Source organism: Talpa occidentalis, unplaced genomic scaffold (assembly GCF_014898055.3).
Source record: "Talpa occidentalis isolate TD23 unplaced genomic scaffold, MPIMG_talOcc4v2.1 talOcc4.6, whole genome shotgun sequence".
In the NCBI taxonomy this organism is placed as follows: domain Eukaryota; kingdom Metazoa; phylum Chordata; class Mammalia; order Eulipotyphla; family Talpidae; genus Talpa; species Talpa occidentalis.
This window is the reverse complement of record NW_023604972.1, coordinates 95,933,642-95,951,382: the sequence shown is the minus strand read 5'-3', so window position 1 is coordinate 95,951,382 and position 17,741 is coordinate 95,933,642. Positions and strand designations below refer to the sequence as shown.

At 36.8% G+C, this 17,741-nt stretch overlaps 1 protein-coding gene across 12 annotated transcripts in view; it reads right to left on the bottom strand.

The window, feature by feature from the left end:
• The window catches only part of LOC119261454 (V-type proton ATPase subunit S1-like protein), a 92,904-nt gene that overhangs the window by 55,737 nt on the left and 19,426 nt on the right, over positions 1-17,741 (bottom strand). For 9 of the 12 annotated variants that reach the window (XM_054687879.1, XM_037530791.2, XM_054687881.1 and 6 more), the window contains 6 exons: positions 14,004-14,050; positions 13,674-13,744; positions 12,542-12,777; positions 9,421-9,471; positions 6,819-7,059; positions 1,007-2,908 (listed from right to left, as the gene is read on the bottom strand). In XM_054687879.1, coding sequence (XP_054543854.1) covers positions 2,606-2,908; positions 6,819-7,059; positions 9,421-9,471; positions 12,542-12,777; positions 13,674-13,724 — 882 coding nt within the window. In that variant the 5' untranslated portion in view covers positions 13,725-13,744; positions 14,004-14,050 and the 3' untranslated portion in view covers positions 1,007-2,605. Of the gene's footprint in view, positions 1-1,006; positions 2,909-6,818; positions 7,060-9,420; positions 9,472-12,541; positions 12,778-13,673; positions 13,745-14,003; positions 14,051-17,741 lie in introns of those variants that run through there. The other 3 variants (XR_008549099.1, XR_008549101.1, XM_054687876.1) reach the window with 2 other exon arrangements.

Sequence of the window (17,741 nt, the reverse complement as noted above, 5' to 3'; positions counted from 1 at the left end):
TGTTATGTTCTAACATGTCCTTCAGTGCGATGACAAAAGGTGTGTCCCTGGGCTTTCATAGAGGAAGATAGTTGTGGAAGGAAGGTCAGGTCATACATCCATTCCTGTATCTCAATTCTCTAAGTTATTCAGTTTCTTTTTTCTTTCTCTATATTACACCAAGGAATTGTTGGTTTCTCTACTTCATTTAAAGTATGCCGCTGTTGAGTCCAGAATTCAATCAACTGAGAAAACTGATAGAAATACTGCCAGCCACTCAAATCAGCACATTTTATCCAAAATTGAATGCAAAAAAAGAGCCTATATGAAAAAATTCAGCCACCTAAAATTATATACATATTCTCTGAGCTCACACCTCTAGAATCTATTCCCACATATATTCCCTCAAGTCTTTTGCTGCACAAATGGCCAGAAAATTCCAATTTAATTCTCCGGATTCACATTTCACTTAGTAATTGGTTCCCTGCAATCTGGTAGAATGTAACTCTACTTGCCAACAGGCATTGAGGAAAATGGCACTCTCTGACAAGGAAACTATCTCTGGTGAGATTTATCAACAGGTCTCCAAGCAGAGCAGGGAGATAGCTTCATGGAATTTGGGGTTTCAACAACCTTAGTTGTTTACGTACTCCCCAAAGCTACCATCCCCCATCTTCTATTTTGCAATCAATGTACTCTAGCAGAGGTGTGAATTCCACCAGAAATACAGTTTACCAATTGGCATGTTCTGATCTACTGTCTGTTTTCAACTAAGTTAATGCTTTGACAAGAGGTAAAAGATTATTGTAAGTCTGGTGTAGAAATTCCCTGTGTTTTTGACCATGCCCTTAAGCTGTGCATTTCAAGTCCTGAGCTATTATTTTCTTTCTGTAAACCTTCCACCACAGTTATTAAGAGTCAGTCTATACTACATAGTATCATCCAATCCAGGGTGGCTATATTTCCCAGTTTACCTGGCACCATCCTGTTTATATCTATTATCTTAAAATTGTTAATTATATTCCATTTCACTTTCAAAAGTGTCCCAATTTGAATGATAAATTATGTTTACCCTACATGTACCATAGCCTATCACAGTAGTCATTCATATCACCAATGACCACTTAAGGCAATCACAATGAAAATCTGTCTCATTATGAAATAACATGGGTTATCAGTCTCCCATTCTCTAGTACCAACAGAGTCCCCACTTGATTTAAAGCCAGAGTCAGATAATTAATCCTAGATTCCCGTTTTCTCGAGGGTTTGTTCCCTGAAACCATCTTTGGTATTAATAAGTTTATAAATTATGATTCTTAGTTACAGACTATAGAATCTACTCCAGGTATTAAAACAGAAAGAAATTCACTACAGAGTATTAAGAGTTTACAGAATTTTGAAAGGGCCAAACCTATAATCATAGCCAAAATAATGAATTCAGAAGAAATGCCCAACATGAGACCATTCTATCAGAAATCCCACTGTCAGTGATATTTCCTATTTGAGTCCCACCTGAGATGGAACTACATTGTAGTCCCAATACCACAGTTGCCCAGAAGATCCAATTTCCCTGCACATGACCCCCCCGTCCCACATAGTCCCCATCTGCTATCTAGGTTGTGTAGAAGGGTATCTTCTCAGTAGAACCAAGGTCATATGAGGAAACTTGGTTAAAGAAATGCCAAGCACTTTTTACTCATAAGTCTCTTTAACACAGAGGACATATTAGAGACGCTTTAATGAGGATCTTCCAAAAAAAAAAAAAATGACAAGGATTATGGGGAAATTTATATGGAAGAAAGGGATGGCAAAATTAGTGGTGCTTCCAGAATTTCCATCAAAGAGGAGTTTCAGGGACACTATCTCATTGCGAGGGGAATTAGTGAATTTGTCTTAAAGCTGAGCAAGTACACTGCTCTTATTTAGATTAGTTGTTATTTCATGTGGTACTTCAGGGAGCTAATGGCAGTCTAAGGCAGACAAATGAGACCAATTTTGGGACCACAACTAGACAAGAGAAGTAAGATACTGCCAAGACTATTACCCTGACATCACAGGCTGAAATGGACTGCCTCTGGACAGCAACTAACAAGAAAGTCCTTAAATAAAGAGTTGTATCATATTAACAGGAGTCTTCCCATAAGAGTTCAATGAAGAAAGAATCAAAGAGTATTTTTTTAAAACAAAGCTGAGACATAATTTCTGAAAAATGTAAATTATGTCACAAATTTTTTTTGATTCTGAACTTCCAGATAACCATGGATTTATTTTTTTTTACATTTACCAAACTGGCACAGGCAAGGCAAAGCAAGTACATTTTCTTTCCTTCTCTTATATTACAGTTTTGTGTTTGTTTGGTCTCCCTAACATAAAACATCCCTTTACTCTCAAGGTAGCTTTGAGGCAACAACTGTGATTATCTCTGTGGAATTTCTGAAACATCTTTTTTATTGCCCCAATTCTGAGTAAGCCAGTGGATGCTTCAAAAGCAATTTATCATGTGTTTCCTTTTTCTTTTTTTCAATCAAATCTTTGATTAAAATGGCATTTATCATAAGTCAAATGGCATAGAACAGAAGCAGCTTCTTTCAGGGCCCACTGTGGACTTACTGTGGGAAAGGGGCTGCTAAACATAAATTTTGCAGATCTGTTGGTTTCTCAGTTCATAGCATTCAACACCCTGACTCCTCAGCAGCTCCTTCTCTTCAGCTGCATCTTGAGCTTTCAACTGGGGGAAGTGGACTGGAGAGCCAATGAAATTGTAGTGCCGGTCCAGATAACGCAGGTAGATGAGCATGTGCAGGGCATAGGCAAGAACCAGCAGCAGGATCAGGGACATTGCCAGGCCAATCAGAATGGCTGGCGAGAAGGAAGATGCACAGTCTCGGGTATTGGCAAATTGTCCTCCCTTGATGGTAAAGCCTTGGATCTGTCGGGGAAAACAAAGTGCTGAAAAAGCTGAAGTCACATCTCCATTCTGTCTTAAGAACTTCCCAGTTGGGCTGGGGGTTCTGCATCTCTACTTAGCCAACTATTTTAAGATACTTAGCCATATTTAAACATATAATTTATATATACACATGATCTAAGAAGTGTGAGTGTGTTTAAGGGGACAGTGAAATTTAATTTGACTTAAGTTTAGAAACCCCAGGATGTATGGTTGTCATAATTAAGACGCTCATGAAATTCAAGTCTCAAATAAAACCTTTTTGAATATGATCTTTTGGAATATTCTAGTTCATCTGAAACTACAAAAGATGTGGTTATCTCTAAAAGTTAATTTTATACTCAATACTCATACTCAATTTTATAAGTGTTAGTATAAATTTTACAGACAAATTTATGTTTCGTTCCTCTGCTCTGATTCTGTTGACAGGAGTAAGACAGAGTCTTTTACAGGAAGATATCATGATTTCCAATTAAGTCAAATATGGATAATAATAGCTAACACTTACTGAAAATATTTTTATGTACCAGATACTCTCTTATTTAATACTCACAAGTGTCTGTAAATTACTATTTTATCACTCTTATGAATAAAGAAACAAAGGCACAGAAAAGCTGAGTAATTTGCCAATCATCACACAGCATTAGATGTGGTGAAGCTATAATCAAACCCAGGCTGAGTCTGGCTTCAGAGTCACTTTTCCGTTTATGACTCCATAACTCTTGGCGTGTTCTGTTTCTTCCTTCTCTCATCACTACCTCTTCATCAGTTGTACATTACAGACTTGGTATTGTTTTTGGGAAAGCTATGCCAGTCCCTCCTTGACTTCTGCCCAGAGTACAGAAAGAAATACTTTCTCATTGGTGCAAATGAAGTGATTTAATTACTTGGAATTAGGAGAGCTTAAAATTAACAACTGACCCCAATATCTGAATATTATCAAAATGAAAGAAGCAGGTCTAACAGAGCAGCTGTTCTAAAAAGAGAGTAAGCATTACTGGAATGCAGTCCCTTTAGCTGGCTTTTAGGATATAAACCTAGCAAGCATCACCTCACCCAGTCACCTATTTGGTTTTAATCAGAAAATTGAATCCATGAGTGTTTTATTGAGAACTTATTTTAATGACTTTAGTGCATTTAAGCATTTTTCCCTGTGAAAATGATTGTAGCCACCCACCATGCCACAGCCCTTTAGGGCCTTGTTCACTCAATTGTCTGTGCTTTAGAATGAATTAAAATAGCTTCTAAAGAAGACTCCTGGCCTGGCTTCCAGGATTCTTGATCCGGTCCCTAGGTGAAAGGACAAATCACCCTTCTCTTTGCCAAGTGCCTGAGGAGTCAAGCACCTCTTTGAGCAAAGATGGCCTCACATGATGCTGCAACTCCAAGTCAAAGCGAACATCCTCATGTTTACTCAGTTAGTAGCAGGACACGGTTGAGAACCATGTGCAGAATGCCTGGAGGACATACTGCCTGTCCACCTTCTGATGAGCGGTTACAAACACACTATATCTAAACCATAGGGAAGTTTTGTTTGGCCCAGTATTCAAACATCCTGAAAATTTCCAGTTAAGAATTCAGATTTCCAACTTCTACTGAAAAGTCAGAAGCTCCAGCATCACTGGGGTTATATTCCTACAAAGTGAAAATTAGCTAGAGTTGAATAAAAAATGCTTGTGATGCAGTTACCCTTGACCACAGACTCCAGATGGCCTACTCAAGGCACGTGACCATTACTGAAGGTTTTGGAGTTTGTCATGCTTGCCACAGTTCTCTATACTTTGGTCCTAGAAAGAGCCAGATCAGCAGAATGCAACCTTTTGTATACATCCTTTGACCACACTATGACCACCGCCGCCACCTCTGCCCTGGACTGGGCTTGCATTCTGCTGTCTGCTTACATTCAGGGTGTTTTAACAAGGCCCATCTCTGCATTTCCTGTGAGGATGCTGGTGAGGTTGGTGGCACATATTGCCCAGCACCAGGAATGGATGTGCTCCTCATAAACATATTTTCAGTCGTCCAATGGACCGCATGAACATATAAGTGAATGATTCTTATGCTGGCTGCTCCACACCTTCACTGCCTAAACTTCACTGTGCCCCCTCCGGTCAGGGCAGATACAGATGTCTCATAGTTTGTGTACTGACCTCACCAATCGCTCTGATTGATCTTTTCTTTCTTTGTTTTTCTTCTCTCCCATGTTTTTGTTTTATATATTTCTTATTCTAAAGTAGACATAACAGGCATGGCAGACCTCTCCTGCCTCACCCGCTGCTTCCCTCAGCAGTGACTTTGATCCGTCTGCCTGTTCTGCTCTCTGCTGCTGTCTCTGATGAATCCTCTTACCCTCCTGTACCTCTGGCCTGTACCCCAGTTCTTGTATAAATAAATAAATCTAAAAATAAAATAAAGTAGACATAACATAAAACCTACCAGCCTAACCATTTCATGTGTGTACAGTTCAGCGGCATTAAGTACATTCACAGAATTGTACAACTACCTTCATCACTCATCCATCTCCAGAAGTCTGTTCATCTTGCAAAACTGATACTCTGTTACAGTTTAATTTGAATTCAACTGGAATTCCCATTTCCCTCTACTTCCAGCCCCTAGATACCTCCATTCTACTTTCAATCTCCAAGTTTGACATTCTTGTTTCCTCACTAAGTGGAATCATACAAATGTTTGTCCTTCAGTGGCTGGTTTATTTCACTCAGCTTAATATCCTCAAGATAACTCATGTTGTCGCCTGTACTTGAATTTCTTTCCTCTTTAGATATTAATTTATTCTTCATGAGACATCAAGTTGTTTCCACATTTTGGCTATTTTGATGAATGCTGCTATGACCATGGGTATACAATTATTTTAGGCATATAACTAGAAGCAGAATTGCTGAATTACATGGTAATTCTATGTTTAATTTTTGAAGAATCACTATACCAAGTAGCTGAAAAGTAATTTGAAGTCAGATCTGTTGGACTCTAAAATGTAAGCTCCTTCACAATACCAAATTACCTCTCAAAAACACCATACCTTTCCAAATTTGGAAGTGGGTGGTAAGAGGGTTTAAATATATATATTTTATATATATATATCATGGGTGTGTATATGTATATTTATATATATGGATTTCTGTTTATATGTAGAAAAGGTTGTCAAGTGCCTTTAAAAGGGATGTGCAAAACCCTTGGAAATGCAGAACCTCTGGAATGGAATATCCACTGTTACTCAGTGAGTCAGAAGAACAAGTGAAGCTTCTCTCACAGGACAAGGTGAGACAGGACAAGGTACTTGACAGATGTCTCTCAGCCTAAGATTCTGGTGGTGACAAGGAACCTCTTATGACCCCATGCCTTTCCCCAAATACTTTCAAGAGGATCTTAGGGATATTTTTGACCCCCTGGCTGACAGTTCTATTCCTACACTAACTGCCAAAGCTGTCAGTCACGCTACAGAGGTTCATCTTATCTGCCCTGATAGGATCACAGCTCTATTCCCTGAAGGAAATAAAATAATTGTCTGGCAACTCCTCTCCCTGGAAGGGCCTCTCACTCCAGGAAGTGTCAGTCACTGGACTTCATGCCACAGCTTTATTCTGGTTTACAGTGAAGCATTCCTTGCTGATAATTATTAGTGACTAGAAACACCTGAATGTAGAAGCAAGTCCTTGGGAAGGTTGGGAAGGGCCTGTGTAGGGAAAGGAAATATACTCTAGCCTCTTCCATTTCATACGTTAGAAGATAAAAATATACCAATATTATTTTGAAGGTTCTCACTCCTCTGTTTTCCTTAAACATCTTTGTTTCCATTTTAGGTGTTCTCAGACAAACACAGATTTCTTTAGCACCAAATATGCAGATGTGTAGCATATATGTTTCGGTTTATTACCTGGAAATCAACAAAAGTGACCTCCCACAGGCTTGACATTTCATCCACGTCGCTGGGCAACAAGGGGGCATTGTAGCGCTGCAGGCTGCTGACCCGCTGGCAGTGGTAGGAATAACTTGCAGGAGCATATATGCCAGTTGCATTAAAAGTTGCTTGGATTGAATTATTGAAAATAATCTCAACTTGATGCAAACTAAACCAGCTCTGGATGGCCAACTTGTTGTAATTGGTAAGAGTGAATCTGAAAATAATTATAAAACCGTATTACCCCCAAAGCATTTTCTAAATTGCTGACACAGGACTTCCTCTATGAGCAGTACAATCGCGCCCTCTCTTGTTGGGTAGTAGAACTAGTTGCAAGAGAGGCTTTTGGTTTTCTGGTTTATAACAGCAGTCCCCTGTTGGGGAGAATTAAGGCAAATGAGAGGGCAGCCCCCAAGAGTGAGCAAGATTCCTATAAAACGAAAAACACAAAAAGTTTGGCTTTCTTTTTGGCATTAACACTTTGATTATTGAAAAAAAAAAGAGAAAAATTTAATTGGCCATCAATACAGAGTTAGCTAAATAAGTAATGGTCAGAATGAATAGTGACAGCTTTTACTATGTGTCAAGCACCCTTTCATGAATCTATGTGGATTTTACGTCACCCTCACTACTATACCATGAGATAGATGAGAAATGTAAGGTACAGAGTGGTTAAGTAAATAACTAGTGCAGGTTTATTTAAAGAGAAAGTATTGGAACTGGGCTTCAAACCCAATCTGACACTCTTACCCATTTTGGAATGAAATATTTTCAGTCACAAAAACACTATAATATACATATATCAAATTTTTTCTTTAAAAACAGGTAAAGTACATAAAAAATCTGGAAGGATAATCAAAATGTTAAAGTAATTACAAATGGTGATTGGATTATGGGTGATTTTTATTTCCTCTTCTTTTTTAGTTAACTTTTTTTCTGATTTCAATAAACATATATTACCTTGTAGTTTGGGTTCTTATAGAAGCAGAGAGTGAGACAAAGTTATAAATATAAGATACCTTTTGGAAAGGAAATCCTAAGTCTATTTGAGAATTTTCTCATTCAAGATATGAAAGGTGGAAAGAAGAGAAATGATAGAGGCAGAGAAGGCAGTCAAAAGGGGCAAGGATCCACTCATCCCACCTCAGTGGGGATTCAGGTCACGAGGAACCTATTCCTACCCATGCCAGGGTAGAATGCTTAACTCTGAGTTATCTTACCTGAGGAGCAGGACACTGGGCTAGTTCTACCCTTCTATCAGCCTGTGGTTGAGGGCTACTGGGGTAGGGATGGGAGGCAGTGAGTCTCTCTGGCTAAAGAGAGCTTTTAGGCAAAGAAAATCTGGCAGTTGAAAGTTAAAAGGATGCACAATAGTTATCTCAAATGGAAACACCAAAAAAAACATCATCAGGATACTAACAGGATCTGCCACATACCTTTATCATCAGAAAACACAAAAGTAAAACTATTTTCCTTTGGGGGAAAGACGTGTTATTTAAATAAAAGACGTGTAATTTAAATAAAAAAAATATTCCCCATGTCTGTATCAAACAGATATGTATATGTGTTTGGTCATTTTGTGGGATTCTATTTTCCTTACAAAGTCTTTCCAAAAGATGATGGCATATATATTTGTAGAATAATGAAAAGCCAGTGTCCCATGATATGCAGGAAGTATTCTGAGGAAGAGCTTTCCAAGCTTAAATACTAGGTTAATCAAAGTTAGCAAGTGCAGCAATTTTAAGGGCATCTTCACAGAAAAGCTAATATACAGGTTTACACTGTGACTCTCCAGGAGGGTGATGTCTGCAGTCTCCCTCAAACACATCTGACCACAGAACCCCTTTTCTTAGGAATCTTATAAATGTTTTCACAATGCAAAAGTGTTCCAGAGAACACAGCTTAGGAAAAACTACTCTAGCACACCCTGCTGGTTTCCCAAGTAATGTCAAAGACACAGCTACCTATTTCACTAAAAGGTAGGTTCTATAGGAAGGAAAACATATTTTTATAAGAGAAAATAATGCAATGCCTTCAAATCACCCCATTCATCAGAGTACCTCTTAACTGGCTGGATAAATCACCATTGGCAGATGGAGCCTTCCATACTTAGACATAGAAAAGTACAGGCAAGTGTTGCTTCTCTGCTAGGGAATTCAGCTAAAAGACATTTTCATTTTTATTAAATGGTAAGTGTGATTCATTTTCAGGAGTTACATGGAAAATAACTTTAAGTCAGGGTTTCAGCCCTTGAACCTCTAGACATATTAGATTTTTTTTTTTTCCTCAGAGGAAAAGGGTATCAGGGTCTCACATTCATGTATTCCTGTGCTCTCTGGGTGCCTAAATAAAGGAGAAAAAACTAAAGATGATTTGATAGAAATGAAAGAAAACATTACTATAGGCTCCCATCATAACACCACTGATTTTTCAGGGTGATTAGGTAGATGTGGCATTTTTGAGGCACAGTCATTAGCACATAGCAGGCCCTTGATATTTACATGTTGAATGAATAAATTAGATGGAGCTTATCTGATATGCTGCTCCCCTGAGACTCCAAAATGATAGCCTTACCTACCTTATAGCTAGACCTTTAGCATTTTCAGCATCACCAAACTTCAGAAACAACCTAAGAAAACAGAAACACCACAGTCCATCAAAATAGAGAGCTTAGTTACCCATAAACTGGACTACAGTTAAACACGAAAGCATGGTGAGCCCATCCTAATCAGTCCTCATCTGATGGAGTAACCCAATAGCCTCCACACTTCTCACTTCCAAGAACCTTCTCTAGTTACCCTGGTGTTTATGAAAACTGAATATTTGCTCTGCCTGATTTCAACAACGCAAACTGAACCATCATTCAGTGAGACTATTTTAAGTGCCAGGTACAGGACCATAATCTGGGAACACAAAGGAAAGGTACAATCTAGGAAGTCACTCAAAAGGGAGCTTCTTCTACTCTTCCAAGTGCCCTACCCTCCCATGTTCAGGACAGATTCTGAATTCTTCAGACTGTCATTGCCTAAATTCAAAATATACACAGATATATCCCAGATGCTGGGATTATGCTCTATTTGCAGGGCTTTCGCTATTTAAAAAGACTTCCGTAGCAAAACTGTCTGCCAACAATTTGCCTCTTCCTGAACATTTTTGTTTCCAAACACTAAAACATGGTCATCTTTTTCTAATCTGTGCTTTTGACCTTAAATGGTTATGTCTCTCTCGGGCTTGTTCTTTCAGCAACTCCCTTTCTGGTTCATGAGAACATAAGATTTTCATGCCAGATGAGCAAGGGCCTCTCACCAATCTATGTGATTCACTGAAATCAAGGTTACTGTTTTAGCACTGGGAAGATTCTTGCTCACCAGCCTGGGTGGGCCTGAGTAGGAGCCCAGAAGGTGGATGCTGAACATGCAGGACTTGCCCCAAGTAAAATTCTAGGGTGGTGACCAAGAAGAAAAAAGCCAGATCCCACCCACCACTAATGTGTGTATAACAACTCTTGAACAACTTGGAGGTGAGGAGTGCTGACCCCCTGCACTGTGGGAAACGCACATATAATGCTTGACTCTCCTACAAACATAACTACTAATAGCCTGCTATTGACCAGAAGCGGGGCCAGTAACATAAACAGTCAATTAACACATATTTTGTACACTATATGTATTATATAGCATATCCTTACAATAAATTAAATCAGAGAAAAGAAAATGTTATTAAGAAAATCATATGTGGGTCATGATTAAGATCTTCACCTCATCTTCATGATGAGTGGTTGAGGAGGAAGAAGGGTTGAAAAAATCCTTCTATGTGTGGAGCCTCACATTTCAAACCCTTCTTGATCAAGGGCCAATTCTATTGTGAAAACCAAAGCTAGGCCTCTTCTCCGGGGAACAACACAGTATTTTACTGTATTTATCACTACTATTGAAGATTAGTTAGGAAGCAAGTATGGACGATTAATTGGGAGGTCAGCACTTGATAAGTTCTCAAAGTTTTTATGCATACATTTCCTCTTTGATTTTCATTACGCTATGAGATAGGACAAGAGAGGTGGTAAAATGACATTGAAAAAGACATTTCAGACCCTAGCTCAATTAACACACAAGCTCTATAGCCTTGGTGAGTTTCCTAAGCTCGAAAAGCTTTGATTTCTTCATCCAAAACATAGGTGTTAACAGTACCTGTGATTCAGGGACTTACAGTTGTTTTGTGAGGAATAACAGTTACTGTGCTTGTGAAGTGCTCACACACCGCCTGGCGATGGGATGTGCTCAAGGCCTGTTCATTAATAGACAGTCATCTCCATCTCACAGATGATGATTTTATAGCTCCTGTTTGTAAAGTCACTGAGCTAGAAGCCAGTGTCCCTAAGTCCTCAGTGATCGTTGAAGTTTCTAAAGCCCAGCAAAAAGAGATAGTGTCCTAATCTTCCCCATAAAAACCTGAAAGCAAGGCTAAATGGAATCAAGGAGGGTCAGTCAGCCACTGACAGGCCAAATTATTCCCACGCAATCTGCCTCTTTCAGCATAGCTGACCACAAATAAAGAAATCAATTAGAGTGTGAGGGGAAAATCAATGCCCTCAGAGTACTGGAGTCTGCAGGTTCTACTGCTAAAAAAATCTAAACAAGGGAGGACTCTGGATGCTTATGCTTATAATTCCCTAATTCCATAATAAGAGATAGTCATACTGAATAGCAAGATATTTAGTTAGACTTGTAACACAAATTGTAACAGTGTATTAATACAACCTATCTTTATCTATCATCAAGAATCTTTAAATGTAAAGTTCAGAAATAAAAAAGTGTTTCCAATGTATATAAAATATATAAAGGAATACACACACAAACATTTAGCATGTTACAGTTTATACAAAGCATCCTGCCCATCTAAAACAGGTCAGAACAAAACAGAATTATCTTCTCAGAGCATCCATTATACCAGTAAATGTTGAAAGCAAGGAAGTTTATAGAAAGCAAGTGGGACACGCCAGACTTCTTCCCTCTGGACCAAAACAAACACAAGCAAAAAATGCTTGGATGACTGAAGAACAGAGAAAGGCACTGGCAATGGATTTTCTCATCAAAGGGATATTTGTTTAATCTGCTTATCTCAAATCAAAACTAATTATTTCTAATCATTTTGAAACCTCCTAAACAATTCTCTGAATACTGTCCACTGAAAAGCTCCCTTGAGCATTTGCAAAGAGCCAATGTTACACATCTTTATAATATGCCTTAGACTCAAACATCAGCCCTGGCCAGAGTCAGCATGCTTTTGCACCCTCCGGGATATCAATGTGTCTGTTCAGTGACATGGACTCTCCTCCCTGGTGGGATAAAGTAGTTTGCCACCTCACACTGGAAATTCATGCCAAGCCAGGAATCCTTTTTTCTCTTTTAGAATGAATTTAGTAGCCTTCATTTTCCAGAACTGTGATTTTCTATAATAATAATAATGTCATAGTTAAAGGATTCAAAAGAAAACTGCTGGGAAAAAAAATACATATTTTTAAAAACTACTTTCTGATTCGTTCTATTATGTTAGAGAATAAATATTTCCTTAGAAGTATGTATCAGGGTCATGCAAAGGAACCTACTTTTTTTTTTTTTTTCTAAACTGACCAAAAACCAGACCTCCAGTTAACAGACTATGTTATGATAAGGCTTTCCTAAGGTGAGTGGTCAACTTACGTGGCACTTTCTTCACTGCACTGTGAGTTGCCAGCATCCACTGTGGCCTTCTGGCCAAAAGCTTCTTCTGTTAGGTCCAGCTGGGTCTGATTCTTAAATTTAATTGTTATTCTTTTTGCCCAGAAGAGAATACAGGGAATTCCATCAATGGAGACATTAACTGGGCTATGATAGCTGAATGCATTCCAAGATTCTTTTTCTAAATGTCTTTGTCTGTTCAGACTGTAGTTGAAAGCCTAATTAATCAAATAACAAATTTAAAACATGAACTTGTTTTCACGGTCTAAAAGGTTTCTAGCAAGTAAAAGGTGTTATTCATAACCCACTGCAATTCTGATCTGTCTAGTTCCATAATCCACACTATTGTGGGACAAAGGAGATGTTTGGGCCAGACTGAAACAGGCTTAAAATGACAGGAAGGGGTGGGGGAAGGAAAAAAAAATGACAGGAATACCTGAAAGGTACATTGACCCAGTCCCACAACACCAAAAATGTGAAAAACAAACAAATAAAAACTTTGCAAATAATAATATTAGCAACATAGACTTTTAAAAAGTCACCTTAGTGAGAGAGGTGGTGGTGGGTGGGGGGGAAATGAATAGTTGGAACACAGCAGATTTTTAGGGCCATGAAACTATCACTTTGCATGATACTATAATGGTGGCTATATATACATTTGTTAAAACCCATAAAATGTATAACACAAAGAATGAGCCCTAATAAACTGTAGACTTTAGTTAACAATGAGGAACCAATAAAGGCTCATCAACTGTAACAAATATATTACTCCTTATGCAAGATATTAAACATAGGGAAAATTGGAGAGGGAGAGGTACTGAGAAGGTATATGGGAACTTTCTGTACTTTTTTTGCACAAATTTTTCTCTAAAGTTAAACAATTCAAGCTAAATAAACAAAATCTTGCTTAACTGTCATGACTAAAAGACTACCGTAATATGGAGCAACAGTTAACATCATTCCCTTATTCTTTGTTAAAATTCAGTATTTTTTAATAATTATGATATTGACGATAGGGTTTGTAGATAGATTTTACCAGATTAAATAATATCCCTTTTTTTAAAAAAGTAAAAAAAGTTTTTAGATGAGATCTAGTCTCATAACAAATCCATACCTGTGTGACCTGTGTGACTGGTTTTGTCGTGAAGTTCTGAATTGGTTTCATATCATCATTATTTTCTTGATCTGTTAAATAAATAATGATATAATAAATGCCACTGATTTATTATTATAGTGTCATGACAATGAAGCTAAGCACAGTGAAATATAAAAAGCTTGAGCTTCTTCAGACTCATAATCTAGACCACACTCGTGTTAGATATTTTCACGGGAGACTCCTAGCACAAGCACCAGTGCGCAGGGAAGCCCATCACTGACAAAACCCTCTTTAAATGCTTGCCCCCTCCCCACCCACAGGAATCATGAGGGCAATTACAAGTCTTACCACTGTTTATAACCACTTCTTTATTTGAAGATGTTCGAGAGAAAAAACTAGGGGAAAAAACAGAAAAGTAAAACAAGATGCTGAATGTATCTATAATTCAGATTTTATATGAAGTCAAGGAAGATATTTTAGTATATTACATCTCAATAGAGGAGCAGAAACTTAGTCTGTAATAACTATGTTTTTATAGTGATGTTAAAAGTAATGTTTTCTTCAAGAAATTAAGGAATGCAAAGAATTTAAAGAAAAAAAATTTAATCAACCCTAATCTTTATTTATTGAATAATATTACTGAGCGCCCATGATGTGCAAAGCAGTTGCTAGACACTGAGTTTTAATAACAAATAAGCAAATAATAAACCAAATAATAAAATATTTACAATGAAATTTTATACTACACTATATTTTTAAAATATTAAAGTCAAAATATTCCACACTTTTTATTAAAAAAGATAGACTCGATTGGCAAAAACTTATTTCTGAAAATTGTAATATAAATTATGATGTATTTTTCAAGTACTTCATGTTATACACACAGACATACCGAGGTGATTTACTTTTATAAATTTAAAGACAGATTTTTGCAAGCATCTTCTTTTGGAATTTAAAAACTGCTTCCGCTTAAAAATTATCAAAAATACTTTTCCATGGTATTATATATTGACATCATTTTAAATTCCATATGGTATTATGTCATGCAAATGTATCAACTTATTTGATCAGATTCCTATTAAGTATTTAATAAGTAATTAATAACAATTTATAAACACTACATGGAACATCACTGTGGATTGTCAGTTCACACCAATGAGCAGTTCCTTAAGTTAAATTTCTGGAAGTTAAATTGCTTAGTTAGAAAACAGACACATCTTTCATCATGGAGTATTTTGAACATACACAAATATAAACAGAAAGATATAATAACCCCTGCCCCCAACTGTATCTATCAGCAGCTTTAGCAATTAACAAGTCACAACCAATCTTGTTTTACCCATAAGCTCAATCACTTCCCTCTCTGGTATTATTTTGAAAAAAAAAAAAATCAGAAATTGGATACTACGTGCCTTTAATATAAAAGCATTTTTTAAAAAATAATGGCCCAAATACATCTATAAATTTTAATAATTCTTTAACATTAAATACATCATTGGTTAAATATCCAATTCTGTCATAAAGGTCATAAAATATTTTATAGTTTATTGCAAATTTTAAGCTTTTCATAATTTGTACTGAAGTATATGAGAATGCAGATGAAACTCCATACTGAGTGATTCCTATCAAAACCTTATTTATAACTATCATATAAAGGAACACTTTTATAATTAGAGAAATATATAGATATATCATGTTATGATATATATGCAATATATAATTTTAGATAAAGAATTACCAAATCTACATCATGGTAGAAAGTGCTTTAGAATTAATTACATGGAAACCAATTAGAAATTAAGTGCACCATTTTCTTTTTAATACAATCTCTATTACCAAATGAGAATTTCTGAGATGGCAGATTGATGGCTGTGATGTTCAGTAATTGCTATTAGTAAATCTATGCAAGCATGCAAACTATCCATTCATTTTTATCAACTTCACTGAGGAATAATTAATGTATTATAAACTGCATCTATTCAGTATGTATAATTCAATGAGTTTGGGCATATGTACACACCCATGACACACCACCACAATAAAGGCAGAACATTAATATATCTCACAATAGATTTGTGATGCATTTTTGCAGTGGAAAAATGTTCCCTTCACTCTCAGCCACAAATAACTACAGACTACTTTCTAGAAGTATAAATAAAATAATAAAGCACATTCTTCAAGTATAAATAGAACCACATAGCATATTCTTTAGTGATTGATTTCTTTTAGTCTTAACATGACTGAAATTCACTGATGTTGTTATGTATATCAATGTTTTACTCCTCTATTCCTGAGAAATATTTCATTATATGGCTCTACCACATGTTGCCTATGTACCATTGACAGATATTTATAGTGTTTCCAGTTTGGGGTTACTACAAATAAAGATATGAGAATTGCTGTACAGGGGTTTTATGTGGACTAAGTTTTTATTTCTCTTGAACAAATACTTAAGAGTAGCTGAGTCATATAGCAGAAGCTTGTTTTACTTTTAAAAAAAACTACCAATCAACTTCAGTGTATGAGCTTTTCTGTGGTTCTACATTATTGGCATTGTCTGTTTAATAATTGCATTCTAGTGGGTGTAAGATGCTATCTCCTTGTAGTTTTAATTTCCATTTTTCTTAGGATTAATGACATTGAACATCTTTTCTTGTGCCCTTTGACCTTTTGCATGGTTTTTGTGAAGTATTTAAAGTTTTAAAATTAAGTGTCCTCTTACTATTGAGCTGAAAAACCTCTTTGTAAATTCTGTATAAAAGTCCTATGCCAAACTGGTCCAACCACTGTGGAAAGCTGTATGGAGATTTCTGGACCTACTAAACATAGAGCTTCCATATGATCCAGCAATTCCACTCCTAGGTATTTACCCAAAGGACACAGAAACATCAATTCCAAAGAACACCTGCACCCCTATGTTTATAGCAGCACTGTTTACAATAGCTAAGCTTTGGAAACAACCCAAATGCCCAAAAGTAGATGACTGGATCAAGAAGATGTGGTACATATATACCATGGAATATTACTCAGCATTCAAAAAAGATAAACACATGCCATTTGCAGCAACATGGATGGCGCTGGAAGGGATCATGCTCAGCGAAATAAGCCAAAAAGAAAAAGAAAAATACCGGATGGTCTCACTCATAGCAGGAATCTAGAAAACTTAAATAAGGGACCAGGAAAATGAATAACTATAAGAAAGTGAAAATCAAAATCAACAAAAAACTATGAACCAGAGACACTTTTAGGGGGGCGGGGGTGGGAGGGGAGGGATTGGGGTCAGAATGGGGGGGCTGCAATTGTATGGGGAATATAACAATAAAATTTATTAAAAAAAAAAAAATAAAAAAAAAAAAATAAAAGTCCTATGCCAGATAAATACACTTAAAATATTTTCATCCATCTTGTTATATCTTGTTTTCTCATATTCCTAATGGTGACTTTCGAAAAGCAAATTTTTAATTTTCATAAAGTCTAGTGTGGTTGGTTTTTCCTTTTATGGTGTAAGTTTTTGGGTTCTTAGAGAAATATTTTCCTAACAATGTCACAAAATTTTTTTCTCGTGTGTTTTATCTCTAAGTTTAAAGTTTTAGCTTTTACATTTCGATCCGTGATCCATTTTGAGTTGATATTTATGAGATAAAGTACTTGTAATACAATTTGGAATCTGTGACAAAGAATATTTACTAGCTTTCAGGAACAAACAAAAAACAAGAATTATGCAAGGATTTAGAAAATATCTATCTCATACCCTTTCCAAAGCTAATGGAGTGTGTATTCCAGCAAAGGGCGAAAACCAAGAGGAAAACATAGGTTCTGATAAACAGTTGATCTAGCTCAAATGAGGGATGAAGAGAAGCCTAAGGATGATTATTGCACAAGAGCCAATCAATTCAGATTGGAGCAAGAGGACAACAGGGCTCTAAAGTAGGGAGATCAAAAGGAAGACCTCTAGGGGCCTCACTAGTGGCGCAAGGGGTTTAAGACACAACCTATGAAGCTATCTACAGCTACTGCAGCACGAGTTTGATCGCTGGCCAGGGAGCTACCCACATGGCTCAGCAGACCTGTCCTGTCTTTTCTGCT